Consider the following 19,439-nt stretch of genomic DNA (forward strand, 5'->3'; position numbering starts at 1 on the left):
ACTATTTTTACATATGAATCTCTCTGCTTTCATTAAATCAATTGACTCCAGGAGCTGGGTCTTTAAGAATAACCACACATATTACAAGATTTTGTGATAAAATTGCAAGACTGAATCAACAGAATTAGTTACAGCTCACCATGTTTGCACAAAGTGGGGAAATATTCCCATTTTACAGAGGGCAGAGAAACAGCATACTACAGAAACTAGGTGATTTGCCCAAGGTCCCACAAATCCATGGCGGAGATGGGAACAGAGCCTGGGTCTCCCTCATTCTAAGGACTAGATATCTATCCTTTCTAGATATCCTCCTCTCCCCTACTGTGAACAATGAAACATTAGCAGTGAAATATTACTGTTGGGGAAGTCTGTGTGTCTTTGGGTTAAATGTATGTAACTTAATTTTTATGAGAAAAAAACAGGTTTTCAGTATGTGTGTGGTGGTGGTGGTAGTGGGGAATAGCATAGGAAACCTACTATGCTGGGACCCTATTGAGCCCTCCTTACTGAGGCCAAACTCCCAAGGAATCAGTGGTAACAAGCCTGCGTTTCTTATACACCCATTGTGGTCTCCCTTCCTAAAGCATGAATGCAAGAAGCTGATGGATCTTTTACTCATTGTGCACCCAAGACTCCAAGTTACTGGGACCTTGGCCTGAGTAAAGAGGATTGACTAGGGCTAACCCAGGAGGGTTTTGCAAGTCAATTCCCAGCTTTCTTGGGAAACAGTCCTGTTCTGTAAAGTGCCATGTCCACTGGGTATCATTTAAAATAATCCATTTGCTGTGCTTCAATATTTGACTTTACCAAGTCTGTATTTGTGATATTTCCTGCACTTAATGGGGAACACTGTAAATGTACAACAGCCATCTGTGATGTCTGTAATGGTGCCTACTGTACACTTTCTATGCTATTGTGTAGAGAAGGAACATGCCTACAAATAAGAGCAACTAAAGTAAGCAATGGCAGCGAGCAGTAAACTCAATGCAACAGTTAGGTCCCAAACCTACTAACACTTACGTATGTACTTAATGTGACTGCTCATGCATTTAAAGATGAACACATACTTAAGGGGTTGTGGGACTGTGGCAATAATTTGCATCTAGATGAAGCATTTGAGATGCCTTGGCTACAAACGAGCCTTGTAAGTTAAGTGCTTTAATACATATATCAAGAAAATATAAATCTCATGGGAGGTGGGTGCACTTTGGATAATCCAGAGAAATTGCACTGAAAAACAGATATGGGGCATGACCCTGTTTTAAATAGCATTAAACCACCTACCTTTTCAGGAAATAAAGGACCAGGTTTGCAAAGGTGTGGTCATCATAAGAAAATGCTTGGGGTGGAAGTTGGGAAGAAAAGGGGGGACTAGGAATGGAAATATAGAACCCTTGCAGTCATGATGGAGATTGCAGCAGCTGTAGAGGAAAAAGTTAAAGGGGGATTTCAAGCCACCCCCAGTGGCTATACCTATGCAGCTACATGAAAAATGCATGTTTGAAGTTTGTTTGAGCAACACAACCCACAATGTTCTATTAGTGGCACCATAGCATACATCTGTATGCCAGATGATAACCAACTGAATGATAATTGCAGAAATACCGACCCAAGACTGTGAGTTTGAGGTGGGACTTTGTGATGCTAACACCACAAAATAAGAGATGGCCTTTGAAATAAGCCACAGGTGGCCCCAGTAGATAAGAGGGTGCATTGGGTGATGGAGTGAAGCGGAACTAAAAGTGTAGCACTTTTAAAAAATTATTTTGTCCAGGCTTCAAATGGAAACCGACAGGATACTGCATCAACAGGCCAGTTTGGATGTTGTTGGGGGGAAAACACCCATAACTTTTGGTGTCGTCCCCCTTTGACATATTTATTATTATATGCAGGTTTCATATGGAAACAGGTACACCTTGCACAATTTCCGTGAGCTGTCCTGGGTGCCATCATTTGGGATAAAATTGGCAGCCGCTTTGCCTATGGTTGTATATGTGCCCCCATCCTCCTCCCCGCTGCTTCTTTATTTCAGAGGGGTCTTACTTAAGAGTTAAAACATTTTTTTTTAAGATGCTGACATCATGCATGGGAAGCGCGTGCTGCAGAATCTCCACCTGCTGGTGCAGGTGCTGCATGGAGGAGGAGGTTCTCTCCCCCCCCCTCCAAAAAAAAACTTTTACATTTTCCTAATTAATTATGGATATTTTTATTGTTTCCCTCCGATCTATTTCTGATAGCAGGGGGCAGGGTTGGTTTTTTTGAGGGGGGCAAAGGGGGGATGCTCCTTCCCCCTCCCTATCCCCCTCCCCATATACTGGGGGGGGGGGGGTGTGGGCAGGAGGTGACCAGCCCTGGACACTCTCCTCTCTCTCCTCCATCTTCTCTCCCGAGCTCAGCTTCCCCAGCCTGGGACGGTCCCATTGGTAGGCCACGGGGGGGACGGGCCAGGCTCGGGCCGCTATTCGGCCGCGGGAAGCGGCGTCCCCCCCACGCCCTCTTCCCAGACGCCCGCGTGCCGCGCCGGGTGGACGCACCCCCGCGAGGTGCGGGGCGCCCGCGCCTCTCTGCAGGGCCGGGGCTGGCGGCGCTCCCCGCGCGAACCCCCCCCCCGCGCCCGCAGTGGTGCGGCCCGGAGGTTAGCGGAAGCGGCCGCTCGGCGCTGCCATGTTGAGCTGCCGCCGCCGCCGCTTTGTTGTCGGCTCCATGTAGCAGGGGCCCGGGGGAGGGAGGGGGGATCGAGCCGGAGCCGCCGCCGCAGACCAGGCCGCGAAGGCCCCGGGAGTCCCCGCCATGGAGGCCAACTGGACCGCGTTCCTCTTTCAGGTGAGGCCGCGGGGAGGCCGGACCTCCCCCCTCCCCCCGCCCTTCCCTCACCGGCCGGGGCCACTCCGTCCCCGGGCAGCGGCCGCCGCGCAGCGCGCGGTTTCCAGCTAGGCCCGCGGGCTGTCAGTCAGCGCGGCCGCCCGGCCTCCTTCTCCCCCTCCCCCACCCAGGCCGGCGCGGGAGGGGGGAGCCGCGGGGGGGAGAAGGGATCCCGCGTTATAGCGCTGTGCTGAGCCGGCTATAGCGCGCCGGGCTAAGCCGCCTGTCTCCGCTCCTTGCAGACGCTGGGGATTCATATGGGGGGGGCTTTTTTTTTTTTCTGGTCAAAAAATTATTGCCCTCCCGATTTTTATTTATTTATTTATTTATTGTAAAAATGTTTTGCCGGTTCTTTTTTTTTTTTTTTACTCTTTTTATTGCAAATAATAACAATCATTTGTGGGGTTCCCGCCCCAGAAAAAAACCCCACCTAGATGCAGCAGACACTGTGCGTGTGAGAGAATAAATTAATTCCTCTTGAAACAGCCGGCCTCGGTGACTGACGAGGGATGTTGTCCTAATTTAAAATAGGATTTAATTTAAAATAGGGAGCGAGAGATGGATTTTTTCCCCTAAGAACTGAGTACTAAAAAGAATAGCAAGAAAAACCACAGAAGGCGAGAATAATCCCTCCACTTGCAAACTGAGTCACTGTTTTTGTCTGTATTCAAGACGGCCCTAATGCTCAAAAATACAATACAAAGTTTGTTTAATACTCAAAAAGGAAACTGTAAAATACTGAAAAACTCTCTTGCTCTCGTGTTTGTGAACTATAATCTGGATCCTTTGCTCACTGGCTTGTTCTCTAAAACCTTCTGCCACTTTGTAGCTTGAAAATGTGAAATATGTAATTGCAACCCTCCCCCTCCCCCCCGAAAAAAAAAAGCCCCACACATCACCTTGTGCAAAGAGGATTATTTTACCTTGAAAATTACAAGCATGGACCCCTTACTTACTCTTTGTCCTGGCTGGCTTTTTGAAAACAACAAAAACATGACATTTGATTGAAAACCTGAATGGAATGAATAAATCTGTAAAGAGAATGCAATGTTTCTTTTTAAAGGAAAAATAATAGTCTTGCAAGTACTAGGAGATGAGTCACTCACTTGGGTGCTCTGCTTCTGAAAACACGCTTAGAAGAATGTTCTCTTAGAAAACAAATCTAACAGTCTGAGCTAGTGCAAATTCAAACTGTATATACAAACTCTTATTTCATGTTAAATCTTTTTGTATTCATTTGTACAACAGGTATGAAACTATAAGTTCCTTATAAGTGCGAGTGATGACACACACAGTTTGGATAAGGATTTATAATTTTTCTCACTCTAGTGGGCAGTGATTTGAACATAAACTTCTTAGTAAAGTTTCCTCAGTCTAGGGCCACCTCCCTTTCTTGAGTTATCAGTTTTTCTGTCTCCCTTCAATATACAGTGCTCCCCCTTTAAATATATTTTCAAGAACAACTATTCTTAGAGTGGGGTCTTACAGATATTTTACGGCTCTGTCTTTTCACAGATATTAAGCATCGGTAATTCAGTTGCTTCATTGTGAGGTTTTTGTTTTGTTTTTAAGTGCATTGTACTTTCAAATACTGACGTCAAACTTTTTAGTTTGGTTTTAGGGTAGGTATTTCTTCACTTGATTAAGGATTCAGCAGTTTACCTTCTCAAAAATATAATTAATGGTGCATAACTAGTAAGCATCTTTGTAAAGATGTGACATGGAAATTCCCTCCTCTTCCATCCTTCCAGATAATAAAGCTTTAAAACCTTGTAATGACTATTCAGTAGCTTTCGAGTCATTTTGATAAAACAAATGCTTTACAATACTGTTTATCCTAATGTACCTAAACATAGTAGTGATTGGGGAAGTTATAAGTAGTATCTTCTTGTTACTGCCTCATCCTACCCCGTCCCACCAAAACAAGAACAAATCATTAGCAGGCTCATAATTTAAAATCCATTTCACAAAGCCTCACCTTTATTTTTGTTTGGTAACTGTTAAATATAAAATACTGTGCTGCTAGTATAGAGATGCAATGTTTACTTCACATGGTTTTCAATTGTGACATCTGTAGAAGAATTTTTTAAAATAATTAAAGGGTATATTTAAAACCCTGTGTGGATAACTGTAATTCTCAGCCAGTTGACTTTGGGGAAATGATTAAATGTCTTAATTTTAGTTTTAATGGCAATTAAATGTGTACAGTGAATTTTTATCCTCCTTTCCTAATAAAGAGATTAATCATGTTTAGGTGTTACCTTGATTAATTTTACCTTTTCAAATATAGATTATACTGAATAAGCAACTTCTGTTCATTTTTTTTATTAGTGTTCTAGCACATGCATATTTTGAAAACCACTTTGTACCTGCCTGGAAAGTGAAAGTTGTATCTCTTAACGTTAAGAGAAATCATCCATCAAACAGGGCATTCAAGATATGACTCACTGATGCTAATTTACTGTTCTGACATGAAGGCTCCAGTGCAAAAATCTCTTAGCCTCTGGCACTGGAAGTTCACAATGCCACATCCTACCACTCTGGGTCATGAAATACAGTTTTTATTTTGTTTGCTATCCTCCTGGAATGAAAGTTTGCTTAGTGAGAGAAATACTGTATTTTGCATGGAAGACTTTTTCTAGGCAATCAAAACATCACAAATGTTGACTTGACATGAATGCTAAGTCAAGTAAAACGGTGCCCTACAAGTGATTAAAAATGATTTGCAAAAGGCAGGCAGCAGGTGCTGTTTCATTCTGTGCATTCCCTCCTCTAACAGCAAGGGAAAAATACAGCCTGATCCCTCTTTAGAAAGCTCTAATATAGAGGATCCTTGGAAACTGAGTAATGCTGCTTGTTGCAGACAGGTTTTGTTAAAAAGGCAATATTGGTAATAACGGTGGAGTATCTGAGAGCCAAGGTAAGCAGCCTTATATAAGAGATGGTTTCATAGCAGACAGCCTTATGAATTCATTGTTTCGTGTCAGATGTTTATATTGGTACAACAGAAATAATTGTTTTACCTTGCAGTGCTAATGGTTCTTTAAGGCTTAAAAATGTCCTTAAACTGCATAAGTTTGAACCTTGTCCAAAGGATTTGGACTCCCTATTATCCGATCTGCTAGCTCTCCCTTTGAAATTGTATATCTTGAGCTATCTTAGGATATTAACCACTTGTACTCTGTGTGAAAACACATTTACTATTGCCTGACTGGAAAATGCTCTGAACAGAAAGCTCTAATTAAGTGCATGAAATGTTCTTGAACTCGTGTTTTATATTGTACCCATTTTGGCATCTGTATGTATTACACATCAGCAAGCGTCTGTTTATAAAACAGGAGAAAGTAAAACAATACAAAATATCACTTAGGTCATGCAAAAGCTTGATGGGAGAAATGAGCCTCATGCTGTGCTCTAAGTCAGTGACTGTCAACCTTTCCAGACTACTGTTCCCCTTTCAGGAGTCTGATTTGTTTTGCAAGTTTCACCTCCGTTAAAAACTACTTGCTTACAAAATCAGACATAACAATACAGAAGTGTCACAGCACACTATTACTGAAAAATTGCTGACTTTCTCATTTTTACCATTAATTATAAAATAAATACATTGGAATATAAATATTGTACTTGCAGTTCAGTGTATAGCATATAGAGCAGCATAAACAAGACATTGTCTTTATGAAATTTGAGTCCGAACTGACTTCACTAGTGCTTTTTATGTAGCCTGTTGTAAAACTAGGCAAATATCTGGATGTGTTGATGTTTCCTTGGAAGACTTCTGTGTACCCCCAGGGGTATGGGTGCCCCTGGTTGAGAACCAGTGCTCTGAGTTAGCAAACTCAGGCCAAGAATGCCCTTTTTTCCATCTTCAAGAATGCGTGTTTAGGGTTTGTTAACTGAGGCACCTTGGTATGTCCACACTTAGCCTGGTAACACTCAACATATTTGTTGCATCCAAAGTTTCTGAATAGACCTAAAGAGTACAGAGAGGTGGACCAGTCACCCTAACTGCTTGTAGTAATCAAAGCAAGTAATGCCATGGACTTTCACACAGAACAGCTTGACCTAAACTGTGAACTAGTCTCCCACCAAATAGTATGGGAGTGTTGCAGAGTGGGCATTCTCATCCACGTGGGCTAAGACTTGTGCGCACTTTCAACCCATTTTCAAAGAACATCATTATTATCTGAAGCTTCAGGATTGGTGAATATGGGAAGACAAAGTGAGTACATGAGCACCCTGAATGAATGAATGGAGTGTTGCATGGAAGTCTTAAAACCCCTACTTAGATGTACTTAATATTGTAATCATTGCTTCTGGTTATTGATGTGCTGTAGAGGCAAAAGAAGGAAGGCTTGGATGCCACCAAAATAGAAAGTCACAGATTGCGTCTGTAAATAGTAAAGTCTTCAAAGGGCTTTAAGCAATTGGCTGTTGGCTAAAGCTGAAAGGATCTGAATTTGAATATGCTTAATAATGGTACAGATCCTGATTAAAAATTAAAGCTGACAGTCCTGTAGGCTCCAAATCATTACCTAGTTTTACTCAACCTGCAAAGTCCCAAATGTGGGAAGACCATGTAAAATGAGGTACATATCACTTAATAAAGGAAAGCACAGAGGAGTAATCTTGGAAAGATGTGGCATTAATAGAAATAAAAGTTTCAGTAAGATCAGTTTCATGCCACAGGCCTGTTCTGTTGCACTGCTGTAACTAAATTGATTTTATAACTGATCTAGTTTATACTGGTGCAAAGCCCTACTATAGGTACCCTCAAACTGGTTTAAATCATGTTTATAATTATTCGGCTTAATGTTACTTTAAGCTAAATAATATTAAGCATGGTTTAAACCAGTTTGAGTGTCTTTAGTAGGGCTTTGCACCAGTTTAACTAGATCAGTTTTAAATCAATTTAGTTACAGCAGTTGTTCAATATAGACATCCCACACCATCTCTGCTACCAGCCTCAGGTAGGAGAGGGTACCGGTAAGTAGAGGGCTGTTCATTGTGGTGTGATAGCAAAGATTTTTCTAGTACTGCTCTCACAGATGCAGCAGTCCAGGTTTGTCAGCATTTGTCAGTTACATTATTTTTTTAAAGAATAACTTTTATATCTGTTGTAAGTCTGTGCTCCAGAAATCACAAGATTGCTACTAGTGCTTATTGACTAGCCCCCTCTCCCTTTTGTGAAAGAGTTGGTGATAAAGAGAAAAGAAACATGTCTTTATTCTCATCAGTTTCCATAAGCAAAGAGCACCTTAGAGCATCTTAGTCATTGTGTTAATGCCATGGGAGACTATTTAAATATATAACTCTAAATCTAGAGTTAAACAGTTCTTGAAACAAGTTATTTAAATGTGGTTCCAGCACTGACAAAGTAGTGCAAAGAGAGAGATTCAAGTAAGATGCCTCGTTTCTTCCTAGTTCACTGTGGCCACGGTTTAATTTGTACAGGATTTTTAAATGTAACCATCCACCAGGCTGGTAACACTTGTCTGGCACATTGGTCAACCCCTTCGGCATATCCATAATCTGCCGTCACAGATCTGGTGTATTCTCCATATGATCACTTTTATGTAGGGAGTGTCGTTGAGATAGAAATCAAGCAATATGTTAAAAGGCCTGACGAATACCTGGTCATTTGCCATAAGAAATGTTGCCCTCAGGATATGTAACAATTGTTTTATGTGATTGCATTTTCCTACACCTATGTACTGCAGAATCTGTGCACAACACATGGATTTAAATGTAAGTGGTTTTTCCAATCAGGAAATCATTGTAGTGAGATTTTATATAATTTCTTGCACTTGTTAGTTCAGTGACTCTTTGGTCTAAGATTTGCTTTCCTTTGCCTGTAAATGTTTTCAGCATGTCAAAGTGAGCGCCCACCAACAGAAATTCTGAAGTGTGAATGTTTGATTTTAGGCACATGAAGCCTCACATCACCAACAGCAGGCAGCACAGAACAGTTTGCTGCCCCTCCTGAGCTCCGCTGTTGAGCCACCTGATCAGAAGCCGATTCTACCCTTACCAATAACCCAGAAACCTCAGCCTGCACCAGAAACATTAAAGGATGCTATTGTTGGGATTAAAAAGGAAAAACCTAAAACCTCCTTTGTATGCACCTACTGCAGCAAAGCTTTCAGGGACAGCTACCATTTGAGGCGCCATGAGTCCTGCCACACAGGGATAAAGTTAGTGTCACGGCCAAAGAAAACTCCCACCACAATGGTGCCCCTAATCTCAACTATTGCTGGCGACAACAGCCGAACTTCACTGGTTTCAACTATCGCGGGCATCCTGTCAACGGTCACGACGTCTTCCTCTGCCACCAACCCCAGCAGTAGTGCTGGTGCAACAGCCATGGCTGTGACTCAGACGGTGAAGAAGCCCAGCAAGCCTGTTAAGAAGAACCATGCTTGTGAGATGTGCGGAAAAGCCTTCCGGGATGTGTACCACCTCAACCGGCATAAGCTGTCCCACTCAGATGAAAAACCTTTTGAATGTCCAATTTGTAATCAGCGCTTCAAGAGGAAGGACCGCATGACCTATCATGTGAGGTCTCATGAAGGTGGCATCACCAAACCATACACCTGTGGTGTTTGTGGAAAAGGCTTCTCGAGGTACCATGTAGAAAATCCCAGGCGAGCTCAAGTATTGGCTTTTCGTAATCAAGAAGGGTTAAACTATCATAGCAAGGGGCTAGGAGAACCAGACATCTTAGAAGATTGGTGAGGGGATAAAGAGCCTTGTTTACTTAGGGTGTGGGTCTCAATCTAAGATGGTTTGATCATGACTAAAAGCTGTCACTGTTTTATGGTTATTCAATGTTCTGAAATGACCTGATGGCCTCAATCCAGGTCACATGGAAAGGTGTCCACGTCGCCGTTGGTGCTAGCTGGACTCCTTGTTAGCAATCTTTGTAGAGGTCAAAGATTGGGGCATGGAGACTGATCTGTCGTCTTGCCTTTAACGTAACTCCTTTCAGGTCAAGATTGAGGTTCGTTGGCAGAGCAGTGTGGGGGAGCTTGCATTGCTGCTGGCTGTGCTGTATCTGTTCTGTGAATAGAGCGAACGTCAATCTCTAGGACTGTTAATGCAATTCCTTCTTACAAGTAGTAAAAATTCACTAACTGTAGCACTTCCTGGTGTATAATAGATACATGGCTGAGTTTTAAACTTTGCTGGCTGGGTCCTAGTGTAACCATTTTGCATTATCCTAGCAGCGGGTTGCTTTATAGGTAAGGGGAGTCTTTTTCTTTTTTTCTTTTTTCTTTTTCTTTTTTTTTTTGAAGGGAGGTGGGCTGAAAATGGCAATCAATGCAATGTTCAGTGCTGCTAGCCTAAGAATCATTGCTGTCTATTTGTAACGGTACACGTTCTGTACCTCTGTTCTTTCACAGGCCTGATCACTTAAGCTGTCATGTCAAACACGTTCACTCGACAGAGAGACCCTTCAAATGCCAAGTAAGGGTTAACATGATTTATCAACAGCATAAGTTTAATTGTACAGTTAGTCAATGTCAACTGAGTATTCCACCAGGGACTGTGTTGATTTACATGGTTCCCTTGAATGCAAGGTTGGAATATGGCTCTGTCCACACTGCTTATAGTTACTTAGTGTTGTAGTTATGATCCCAGTGTAGAAGCAGCTTAAGAGGATGATGTGCCTACCATTTTGTAAGATTAGAGGCTTATTTGCTCCTTGGAGAATATTCCCAAAACCCTATAGTTCAAGTCAAGTTTACCTTTAAAAACAGTGTGGCTAAATCCTCAAATTGACATTGATTGCTGAAGCAATGTGTAGGATTTGTTTAGCAATTTTTATAGGTAAAGGCAGTTATGAAAATAGAGTATTTTGCTTGAAATCGAAAGCAAATTGTCATGGTGAAAGTAAGTTGAAGATTAAAAATGAGGCAGAATTTGACTAGTGTTGAACAATCAATTATTCTATGGTTTCGCTTGGAATCATCCATGCACGTTCCAACCTGTCTCTAGTGACTCATATTATAAGTAAATGCTTTGAATTAAAAGAATAGCTCTAAAGAAATGCTTTGTCTTCCCTTTCCTGATTTTGGATTGGAACTAAACTATCTGTAGTAAAAAATAATCATAACCAGAACTATACAGTGAAGCCTGTATAAGAGATCATCCTTGTCTACTGTAGGTATTTGTAAACCATCTATCACTTAGGTATGCAAGACAATCTTCTATTTTAAGAAATTGCTCCAAAGTAGGCCCAGTAGTATAGAGTATTCTTCTGTTCCACACTTATCAGAAGACCATTTCCATTAAGCAATTAGATTATGTTCCGTCTCTTAAGTGGTAGCTTGAAATAGGCTTCACTGTAAATCCATGTAAAATCAAAAGGTTTGTCAACATGCCTAAGGTACAGTAGCACCTAGAAAATAAAATATACTTTTAAATGGGCCACATGGTCCCCAGTGGAATAAGATGGTCTACACTTAAAAAATGCTGTTGTCCTTCATGTAGACGTGCACTGCTGCCTTTGCCACCAAAGACAGACTGCGGACACACATGGTGCGCCATGAAGGAAAGGTATCGTGTAATATCTGTGGTAAACTTCTGAGTGCAGCATATATCACCAGCCACTTAAAGACACATGGGCAGAGCCAAAGTATCAACTGTAATACCTGTAAACAAGGCATCAGTAAAAGTAGGTGAACATTTTAAAAACACTTCAGTAAATGTGTGTTCTAAACATTTTGCAACATAAGTTGCCTTTGACTTTCTTAAAATGTAAAATACACCTGTGACTCAGTTTAGATGTTTGCACCTATCAGAAAATAGATCTCTGAAAATGGATTTTTCATGAAAAGCTCCCGATTTGTTGATCTGGAGATGTGGAACTGATCTGGAACTAGGAGTATTGTCTTATCTCTTAGAGAAATGCCCTGAAGTGAGAGAGAATAGTTCTTCACTTTTAAGTATGAAGATCCTAATATCTTTGTCTTTCAACTTATGAGTACAATTGGATACATCCTGACCTACTTCCTTAACTGCAAAATAAAAAAAAAAAGGGGGGAGGGAGGGAGAATAGTGTCCAGGATTTTAAATTAGTAACAGAATGTGTGTAGATTTTAAAATGACACATTTGCCTTTTATAGCAAAATATTTGAAAACTTGGCAAGTCTTACGTTCAGGATTTTGAGCTTGATCTAAAGCTCAGTGAAGCCAAAGACTCCCACTGATTTCCATGAGCTTTGGATCAAGGCTGTCGGTGTTTTTTCCTTGAAGCATTGGACAAAACAAGCACTTAAAGGAAGGCATTTTCCTGCATTGCCTGATGCGTTTTGGGCATTGGTGGTGGTTGGCCTGTGCTGTACAGGAGGTCAGACTAGGCGATTGTAATTCTGGTGTTAAAATCTGAATATCCTCGGCAGAAATGCTGAATCCTGAACTTCGGAGTGGCAAGTAAACGAAGGAGAGACTGGCTTTCTCTCTCAAAAGTATTTGAAACTTAAATCTACACGTCATGTTGGTTATGTAGACTCCTTTGAAAATCCGAGCCTAAAGGAGTTGTGTTTAACCCCTCCCTCTAGGTTCTTTTGAAAATTCCATCCTTAAAACCTTCAAACAGTGTTTTGCCTTTTAGTTCATATTTAATGTGTTCTTTTATTCCGAGAAGTTTGAGGTCAGTTAGAATATCTAGTAAGCTTGACAAATATTTACTGACTTGGATGTGGAAAATAAAATTAAAATGTGAATTATTTTTGAAGTAGGGGTTGTTGGAGTCCTTGTTCCCACAGTACCAACTATTCTGCCTTTCATTATCAGTTCAGTGACCCTAAACAGCTCGCAGGAGGTATTATGGGACTCACAAAAGGCAGAGATGAAAGTGGCAGGAGCAGCTATGTGGCCAGAGAGTAAATAGCTATTTTCTGATGTGAGGGTGAACTAAAAATGTTTTTAATTTTGATTTCAAGAAGGGGTGAGAGGTGTCTTTTTAAGTAATTATTGCTGTGTTCTAACATAACTTGACTCAGCTGCCTCCTTGAGTTCTGGGGAAATCTGATCTGTATGAGTACCATAGAAGCCATTCCATTTTAAAGTCCTGTATTTCATTCTCTTTGTTTATCATTCTTGAGATGTCACTCACTGTGAAAGAGAAATCAGGCAGCTCATAGCTTGCACTTCTCTAGATCTTAGAGAGGTAATTCTACTGAAATACAGCACTAATTAAATGTTTTTAAACACTCCTATCTTTCTCTTTTCAAGATTCTGAACATGTTTTTAACTTAAACAAAAGCCTTCATCCTTTCAGTAGAAAGGAGCATACATTTCCAAGGTGAATTTGTGTGTGTTTTTACTTGACTGGCGTAGCATGCATGAGTGAGGAGACCAGCAACCAGAAGCAGCAGCAGCAACAACAACAACACGTAACAAACTGGCCTGGAAAGCAGGTAGAGACACTGAGATTATGGGAAGAGGCGGTCAAAGCAAGGAAGAAAGGTAAAACAAAATAACATAATCTATTATCTTGATTTACTTGGTTTTTTAAATTCTAGTCTATTTTACAAAAAGAAAGTGTTAGAGAGAATTTGAAATGGCAAAAATTGACACATGAAAATTAATTCTTGCTCATAAAAAGGAGGCTTAAAAAAAACTGTGATAACCTTACGTAACATTCACTTCTCAAATGAACTTCTTTACTATTTATCTTCAATCAGATTCTGCCCTTGAATGTGCACGTAAGCCGCCTCTTGCGGTTAATGGGAGCTGTGCCTGTGCTCAAAGGCAGAGTTTGGCCTTTGATTTGTGTGTGATTTCTGGACCTTCTTTAAAACATCACCAGTTGTTAGATCTCACACATACGATTTTTGTGTAGACATCGGTTTCCGTTTAAACCGTTTTCATATCCCTGTTCTTTCCCATTTTATTTCATTCACTTGTACCCATCGCATAACTGTATTTGTCCACAGTCTGGTGAAATTCATACTTTTTCTTCCATTGCTTGGTGTCATTCTTCTAGTTGCAAAATTAACTAGATTAGTCACTATTGTCAAGATACTGCTCACCTCTACCTATCCTATTGTATTCAAAGTTGAATAGTGCCCTTTCGTTGTTCACTATGCCTGTTGCATAAGGAATAGATTGCTTCAGTTTAGCGTCTCATTTGGAGTATAGTTTGAAATCTCCAGTTACCTCTAGTTTATTCTTTTCACAACCCTTTGGTTTCTAATTTCTGTCATGTGGCTCCCTCTGATTAAATGTATTCCTGCTGTCCATTTATTCCTTTTAATTAACTCTTAATTTTGAACCATAAATATTCTCCACCCATCTTTCCCGTCAAGCTCCTCACAATTCCTCCATAGTCTATTAGTTATTCTAGTCCCCTTTTTCTGTACAAGGTAGCTCGCTCCGTTTCTGATTCCTGCTGCCACAAAGATTTTTCTTATTCAATGTTAGAAACAGCCTAACCTTTTTTCTTATAAACCGCGATAACTGAAAAGTATTAGGGTTTATCTGGTTAGTACCCCAATGCTATGGGGATGGAAGACCTAGGAAAACCAAAGTGAGGCTTGTTCTGCTCATTCTCTTCTATGTCTTGTTTCTGCTTCCTTCTTTCTTACCATATGTATCGGTCGAAGTGCTTTTAACAAAAACAACTATATTAAAAAGAGGGAAGGTGGGGGTGAGAGGAGGGTGGGTGGGGGCGAGGGCCACTAGGGTGGGGGCGGGGAAAGTATTGTGCCAAGTTTTTCAATAAGAGTCAAACTGAAACTGTTCAGTGAAACCTGTGGTGCCCGAAGAGCACCCCTGATATCTGGGGAGAGGATGGGAGGGTGTTATAGCTAAAGAAATCACTCTGTTTGGAAGATGAAACTAGACCAGTCAGTTCCATTCTTGTTCACGGTCCTTTTCATGCTGGTTCTCATGCATTAGCACCACATGTTGTGTTTGGTTTTGCAATACCACAGGGGAATTTTTAAATTCAGCAGTTTATTTAATTTCAGATATTTGTTATAATTGTGTTAAATCCCCCCCCACAGACGCTTTTTTTTTTTTTTTTTTTTTGTCTCCACACCTGATTATTGACCCTGAACAGTCAACAGTGACCCTCAAATGGGGCTAATGCTGCTGTAAAAGAAAACACGCTCTTAATACATTTGAATAGCCTGCATGGCAAGGGTGGACTCTTTAGTTTACCTCTTGAAATATGGATATAGACTGACCTAGGTGTCCTACTCTACAAATGTGAAACAAGACACATTTTTAAAAATGCCATAACATTGACACGGAATATATTTTTTCGGTTTCTTTAGCAGTCATCCCTTTCTTTTATCCGCGTCCAACAACCCGCTTCTGTTTTTGGAGCGTTGTTCTATGGCTAACCAGCAGGTGGTGCTGATATCTAGTGGAGTCATCTGCCTCTTCCGTGGAGCCTGGCTGTATCTTCTCCACAAAGTGTCCAGCCCTTGCTAGACCCAACTGGGAACAGACCCAGGATCCTCCATCTCAGTGCAGGGTCCTCTTGGTTCTTGCCTGTTCAGCCATAGTCTCTATTGCAAAACAAAGTAAAATATTGGTGTAGAATTGTAGTTAATGTAAAAGCTGAGGAGATAATGGGGGTTATAAGATCTACTGACTGGGTATACTTGAAAATTGCTAAGATAAACTTACCACGATCAGTGGAATAATTTAGCAGAAATAATTAAGACTGAAATAAGCAGGTAAACATTGAAATTAGCTTTGCTTATCAGTCCCTAATAATGACTTTTTAAAACCTTCACAGAATGTCAATTCACCTTTGAGAAGGCTATAGAGTACGTACCATTCGGTATGTACACTCTCTTCTCTACTTATAATGTTCCTCTTGAGAGGATTTTTCTGATTGTACAATACTGTTTTTGTGAACATCAAAACCCTCTTTATAAGACAACCTCGCTTGACTTCTCAGGAAAGAATTTTGAATTCAAATGAGCTGCATGAAAGTTATATTTATTGTAGGCTGTAGAATGTTAACAGTTAACTTACTAATATTTTCTAAAGAAAATTATTCCAGAACTTGTTCTTGTTTTGTTTTTTTTAAATCTTGTCCATGTTTTTTTATGTGTTAAAACTTTTTGTCTTTTTATGTCTCATTTTTAGAAGCTGCTAACTTGTGCCAAACCTCCACTGCTGCTACTACGCCTGTGACTCTTACTACTCCATTCAATATAACGTCCTCTGTGGCTTCTGGGACTATCACAAACCCAGTCACAGTGGCAGCTGCAATGAGCATGAGAAGTCCAGTAAATGTATCAAGTGCAGTTAATATATCCAGTCCGATGAACCTAGGGCATCCTGTAACTATAACAAGTCCATTATCCATGACCTCTCCATTAACGCTCACGACACCGGTCAATTTACCTACCCCAGTAACTGCTCCAGTGAATATAGCGCATCCAGTCACTATAACGTCTCCTATGAATCTCCCAACACCAATGACGTTAGCAGGTCCATTAAATATAGCAATGAGACCAGTAGAGAGCATGCCTTTCCTGCCTCAAGCCTTGCCCACGTCTCCTCCTTGGTAAAGAATCTCTAACCAGTATTAAAGGGGATTAAAACTGAATCCTTACCAGCAGGTTTTTTTAGTTAATAATAATAATAATAATAATAATGTTAATAATAATATAATAAAGTCAAACTAAATAACTGGGTTAACGTGCACCGGTTAAAAACCCTAATAGCATCTTTCCCTGTTGATTTGGCTCATTGTGTTCAAACTAGTTTGTAATTTATCACTTTCTTTAAAGCAAGTTTTACTGTTAGCTGATGATGATGTTGAAATAGGACAGGTGGTTACTTGCCACAGTTAAAAACCAGTCATTAAAAATCAGCATTACTGTTTTATCCCAGAAATTATAAACTAGGAAATGCTTTTAATCCAAACACTAGCAAAGACCCCTCCATATGCTTGACAGGGTGGATGGCTAATTTTAACTTGCCAGTTCTAAATCCACTGATTCAGAGCTAGTGTAGTAACTTTGTCTGTGTTAATGTTTTTTTATGAGTAAATGCATTACAATGTTATTTTTTTAATGCATTTTGGAGAAAATATGCATTTTACCTTTGGGAATATGGTAATTTCAGGCAGCATTCCCTATGGGAAAGGTGATACCAGCTCTGATATGCAAAGCATATGATAACTTATCATTCTAACTTCAACATATAATAGGGATTGTGACCTGATATTTGGAGATGTAAATATTACCCAACATATTACCCTAAGGAAAGGTAGCATTCTAGTCAACTTTTTTTTTTTTAAACTGTTAATGTTTGGTAAGAAACAGCCATGGCTGGCAGAAGAGGAGTTGAAATGTGTGTAAACATGGTCTTTTAACAGTCAAAACCCCATGGGACTCTTATCTAGGAGCAAAAGGAATGTTTTGAATCTTTTATAAAATATTGCTTAAAGCTGGAAGACTCTGGAAGCGCTGGGGTGTGATGTATATGCCCTCTCTTTCCCCATCAGAACCTGTTGATGTTGCAGCAGGGGACAGACGTGTTAGTTGTTCACTAGAAGTTTTTGTCTTATATTAAACTGTATACAGTTTTTATTCTAACCACTAACTAGGTAGGATGCCCCCTACAGGACAAGCCAAGAGCGTCTTTAATTTCTCCCGTATTTCTTAATCAAGTGTTGTGCAAATCTGTTCAACTTTGTAAATATTTTCAAACATCATTTTTACTTTATTCTTCTATTGTGTTAACACATTTCTATCAATTTGTGGTGGTTGTGGCATGACAGTCTGCGCTGTCCAGCCCAGAAGTACTCCACAGATGGTTACCCATGTTAAAACTACATGTGCTTTTTATTTCTTAGACTGTTTATCTGTACATAAAGTAGAAAGCAAAATATAGGGAAACAGATATACTTTTTAGACTATCATGTCACATATTCACATTTTTAAAACTTTGTTTAAAAAAGACACCCTAAAACCAAGACTCTACATTTAAAAAAAACAAACACAAATTTAAAGAAGAGTTGAGATGTTTTTATCTTAATGAAGTTGAAAACAATGGAGATTAGTGTGTATGCATCTTACAGAATCCTAGCAGGATTGACTAGTCAAAATGGATTGCTTCCGTTGATACCCTGCCTTGTCAGTATAAGCAGCAAATACCAGACTTCTAGGTCAGGTGACAGGTATCTGTTTCATTATGCGAAATCATTCTAGGGGCTTGGACTACATAGTAAAACAAAAAATAGAACTTAGTGTAAAATAATTTTATAAATGATCTTTTGTACTTTAGGACATCAAATTGTACAACTTTTGTATATATAAAAGCTTAGGAACTTTCTGTTTAGCAGAAAGGAAACACATTCCTACACTTTTAATGTATATGTTTGTTATAATGTCCATGTAAACATATGCCCTATGTTTGTGCCTTTTAATTAGTTTGTCTCAATAAACAAAAATGTAGAGAAGAATATGTAGCTATGACTTTGTTACCACTGTTTTTACTCCAACAGTACAAAGATCTTTGTTTTCCACAGTAGATCATTGCATGCAGACAGCTACCTGAGTTAAACTGATGTGGCCAAAGTGAGGCATGTAATCAAATGCAGCCCAGCAAAATCTGTCTCTCTCCTTAGCTGCCCAATCGTGATCAAGCATTGCATGCTGGGATATGTAGTCTCCAAGCCCTACACCTCTATTACATATGAAAGTGATATCCACTTGCACCATTTTTACAAACTAGGTACAGCCTTCTAGCACCTGGCAAGCTGCTACTGTGACTCTCAGTTGGGTGAAGTTTGGGTGTCCCTGAGCTTAAAAAATAAAAGCATTAAAAAACAATATGGAAATGTGTACTAGAAATGGTTATGAATTAATTATATAATAAACAACTGTGAGACTTCATTGTATGTTGTCAATTAAGGTAATATTCAGAATGAATCTTTCAGTCCGCTTCTGTGCCCTGACAGTCGCATTTCAGTTCTTACAGAGGAACAAACTCATTAAACACATAAAAGGAAATTCCCTATTGTGCTAGAGCATGGATGTTTCTTGAATAATTCTGAAACCACTAACCATACTGCTCCTAGCAGAAAGTACAACAGAAGAGGCAAAGGGTATTGTCTTTCCCTTTTTAACTGGCTCTGCTCAAAGTTATCTGATTTACATCTAAAAGGCTGCATTAAATCATCTTCAACCTGTCTCATTTTTAATTGGGTAAATATTTGATTTTTTTTTTACTGAATACAACTTTTTCTCCTAAGGTGTGCTGCTCAGCTGTCCCTATTCCAACATTAATTTTACTTGTATGGCCATCTCACAGAATACTTCAAGCTAGTTTTGATAAATTAAAGTTAACTAATTACACTTTATGTATTGTATCCTACCTTTTAGATGAACTGATTTGGTTAAAGTATAGAAAGGTAACAAGGTCAGCCACTGTAAATACATGATGTACGGCGGCAAAGCCGATGGATGGCTTATGGGGCAACTTGGGCCATTTCACTGCTGGTCTAACTTTATTTTAAATGACGAAGGCACAGTGGAAATTGTTAATCTGGAGCAGCCATCTAGATCTGTTCCCTTGAGTTAAAATTTCTATTCAGT

At 40.0% G+C, this 19,439-nt stretch overlaps 1 protein-coding gene across 5 annotated transcripts; it reads left to right on the forward strand.

Annotated features, from left to right (window-relative positions):
* The first annotated feature begins 2,647 nt into the window (after nt 1-2,647).
* Nucleotides 2,648-18,737, forward strand: VEZF1 (vascular endothelial zinc finger 1). 5 transcript variants are annotated; one of them, XM_077836295.1, is made up of 7 exons: nt 2,648-2,823; nt 8,788-9,593; nt 10,266-10,329; nt 11,356-11,539; nt 13,207-13,335; nt 15,620-15,664; nt 15,976-18,737. In XM_077836295.1, the coding sequence occupies exons 1-7, from the start codon at nt 2,791-2,793 to the stop codon at nt 16,401-16,403; spliced, it is 1,689 nt and encodes a 562-aa protein (XP_077692421.1). In that variant the 5' UTR covers nt 2,648-2,790; the 3' UTR covers nt 16,404-18,737. The 5 variants fall into 5 exon arrangements, with proteins under 5 accessions (XP_077692421.1, XP_077692423.1, XP_077692422.1 ...); XM_077836297.1 differs by having other exon boundaries at nt 2,649-2,823; nt 8,788-9,506; XM_077836299.1 differs by having other exon boundaries at nt 2,651-2,823; nt 8,788-9,485.
* The last annotated feature ends 702 nt before the right edge of the window (nt 18,738-19,439 follow it).

The sequence above is a fragment of the Eretmochelys imbricata genome, chromosome 17, assembly GCF_965152235.1.
Source record: "Eretmochelys imbricata isolate rEreImb1 chromosome 17, rEreImb1.hap1, whole genome shotgun sequence".
Taxonomy (NCBI): Eukaryota; Metazoa; Chordata; order Testudines; family Cheloniidae; genus Eretmochelys; species Eretmochelys imbricata.

What these genes read in the sequence shown, in the direction of transcription:
- VEZF1 (XM_077836295.1), top strand. Translation starts at nt 2,791, where the DNA reads ATGGAGGCCAACTGGACCGCGTTCCTCTTTCAG. An exon ending in AGAGACCCTTCAAATGCCAA is followed by an intron (nt 10,330 to 11,355) that starts GTAAGGGTTAAC and finishes TCCTTCATGTAG; the next exon opens with ACGTGCACTGCTGCCTTTGC. An exon ending in TAAACAAGGCATCAGTAAAA is followed by an intron (nt 11,540 to 13,206) that starts GTAGGTGAACAT and finishes TGACTGGCGTAG; the next exon opens with CATGCATGAGTGAGGAGACC.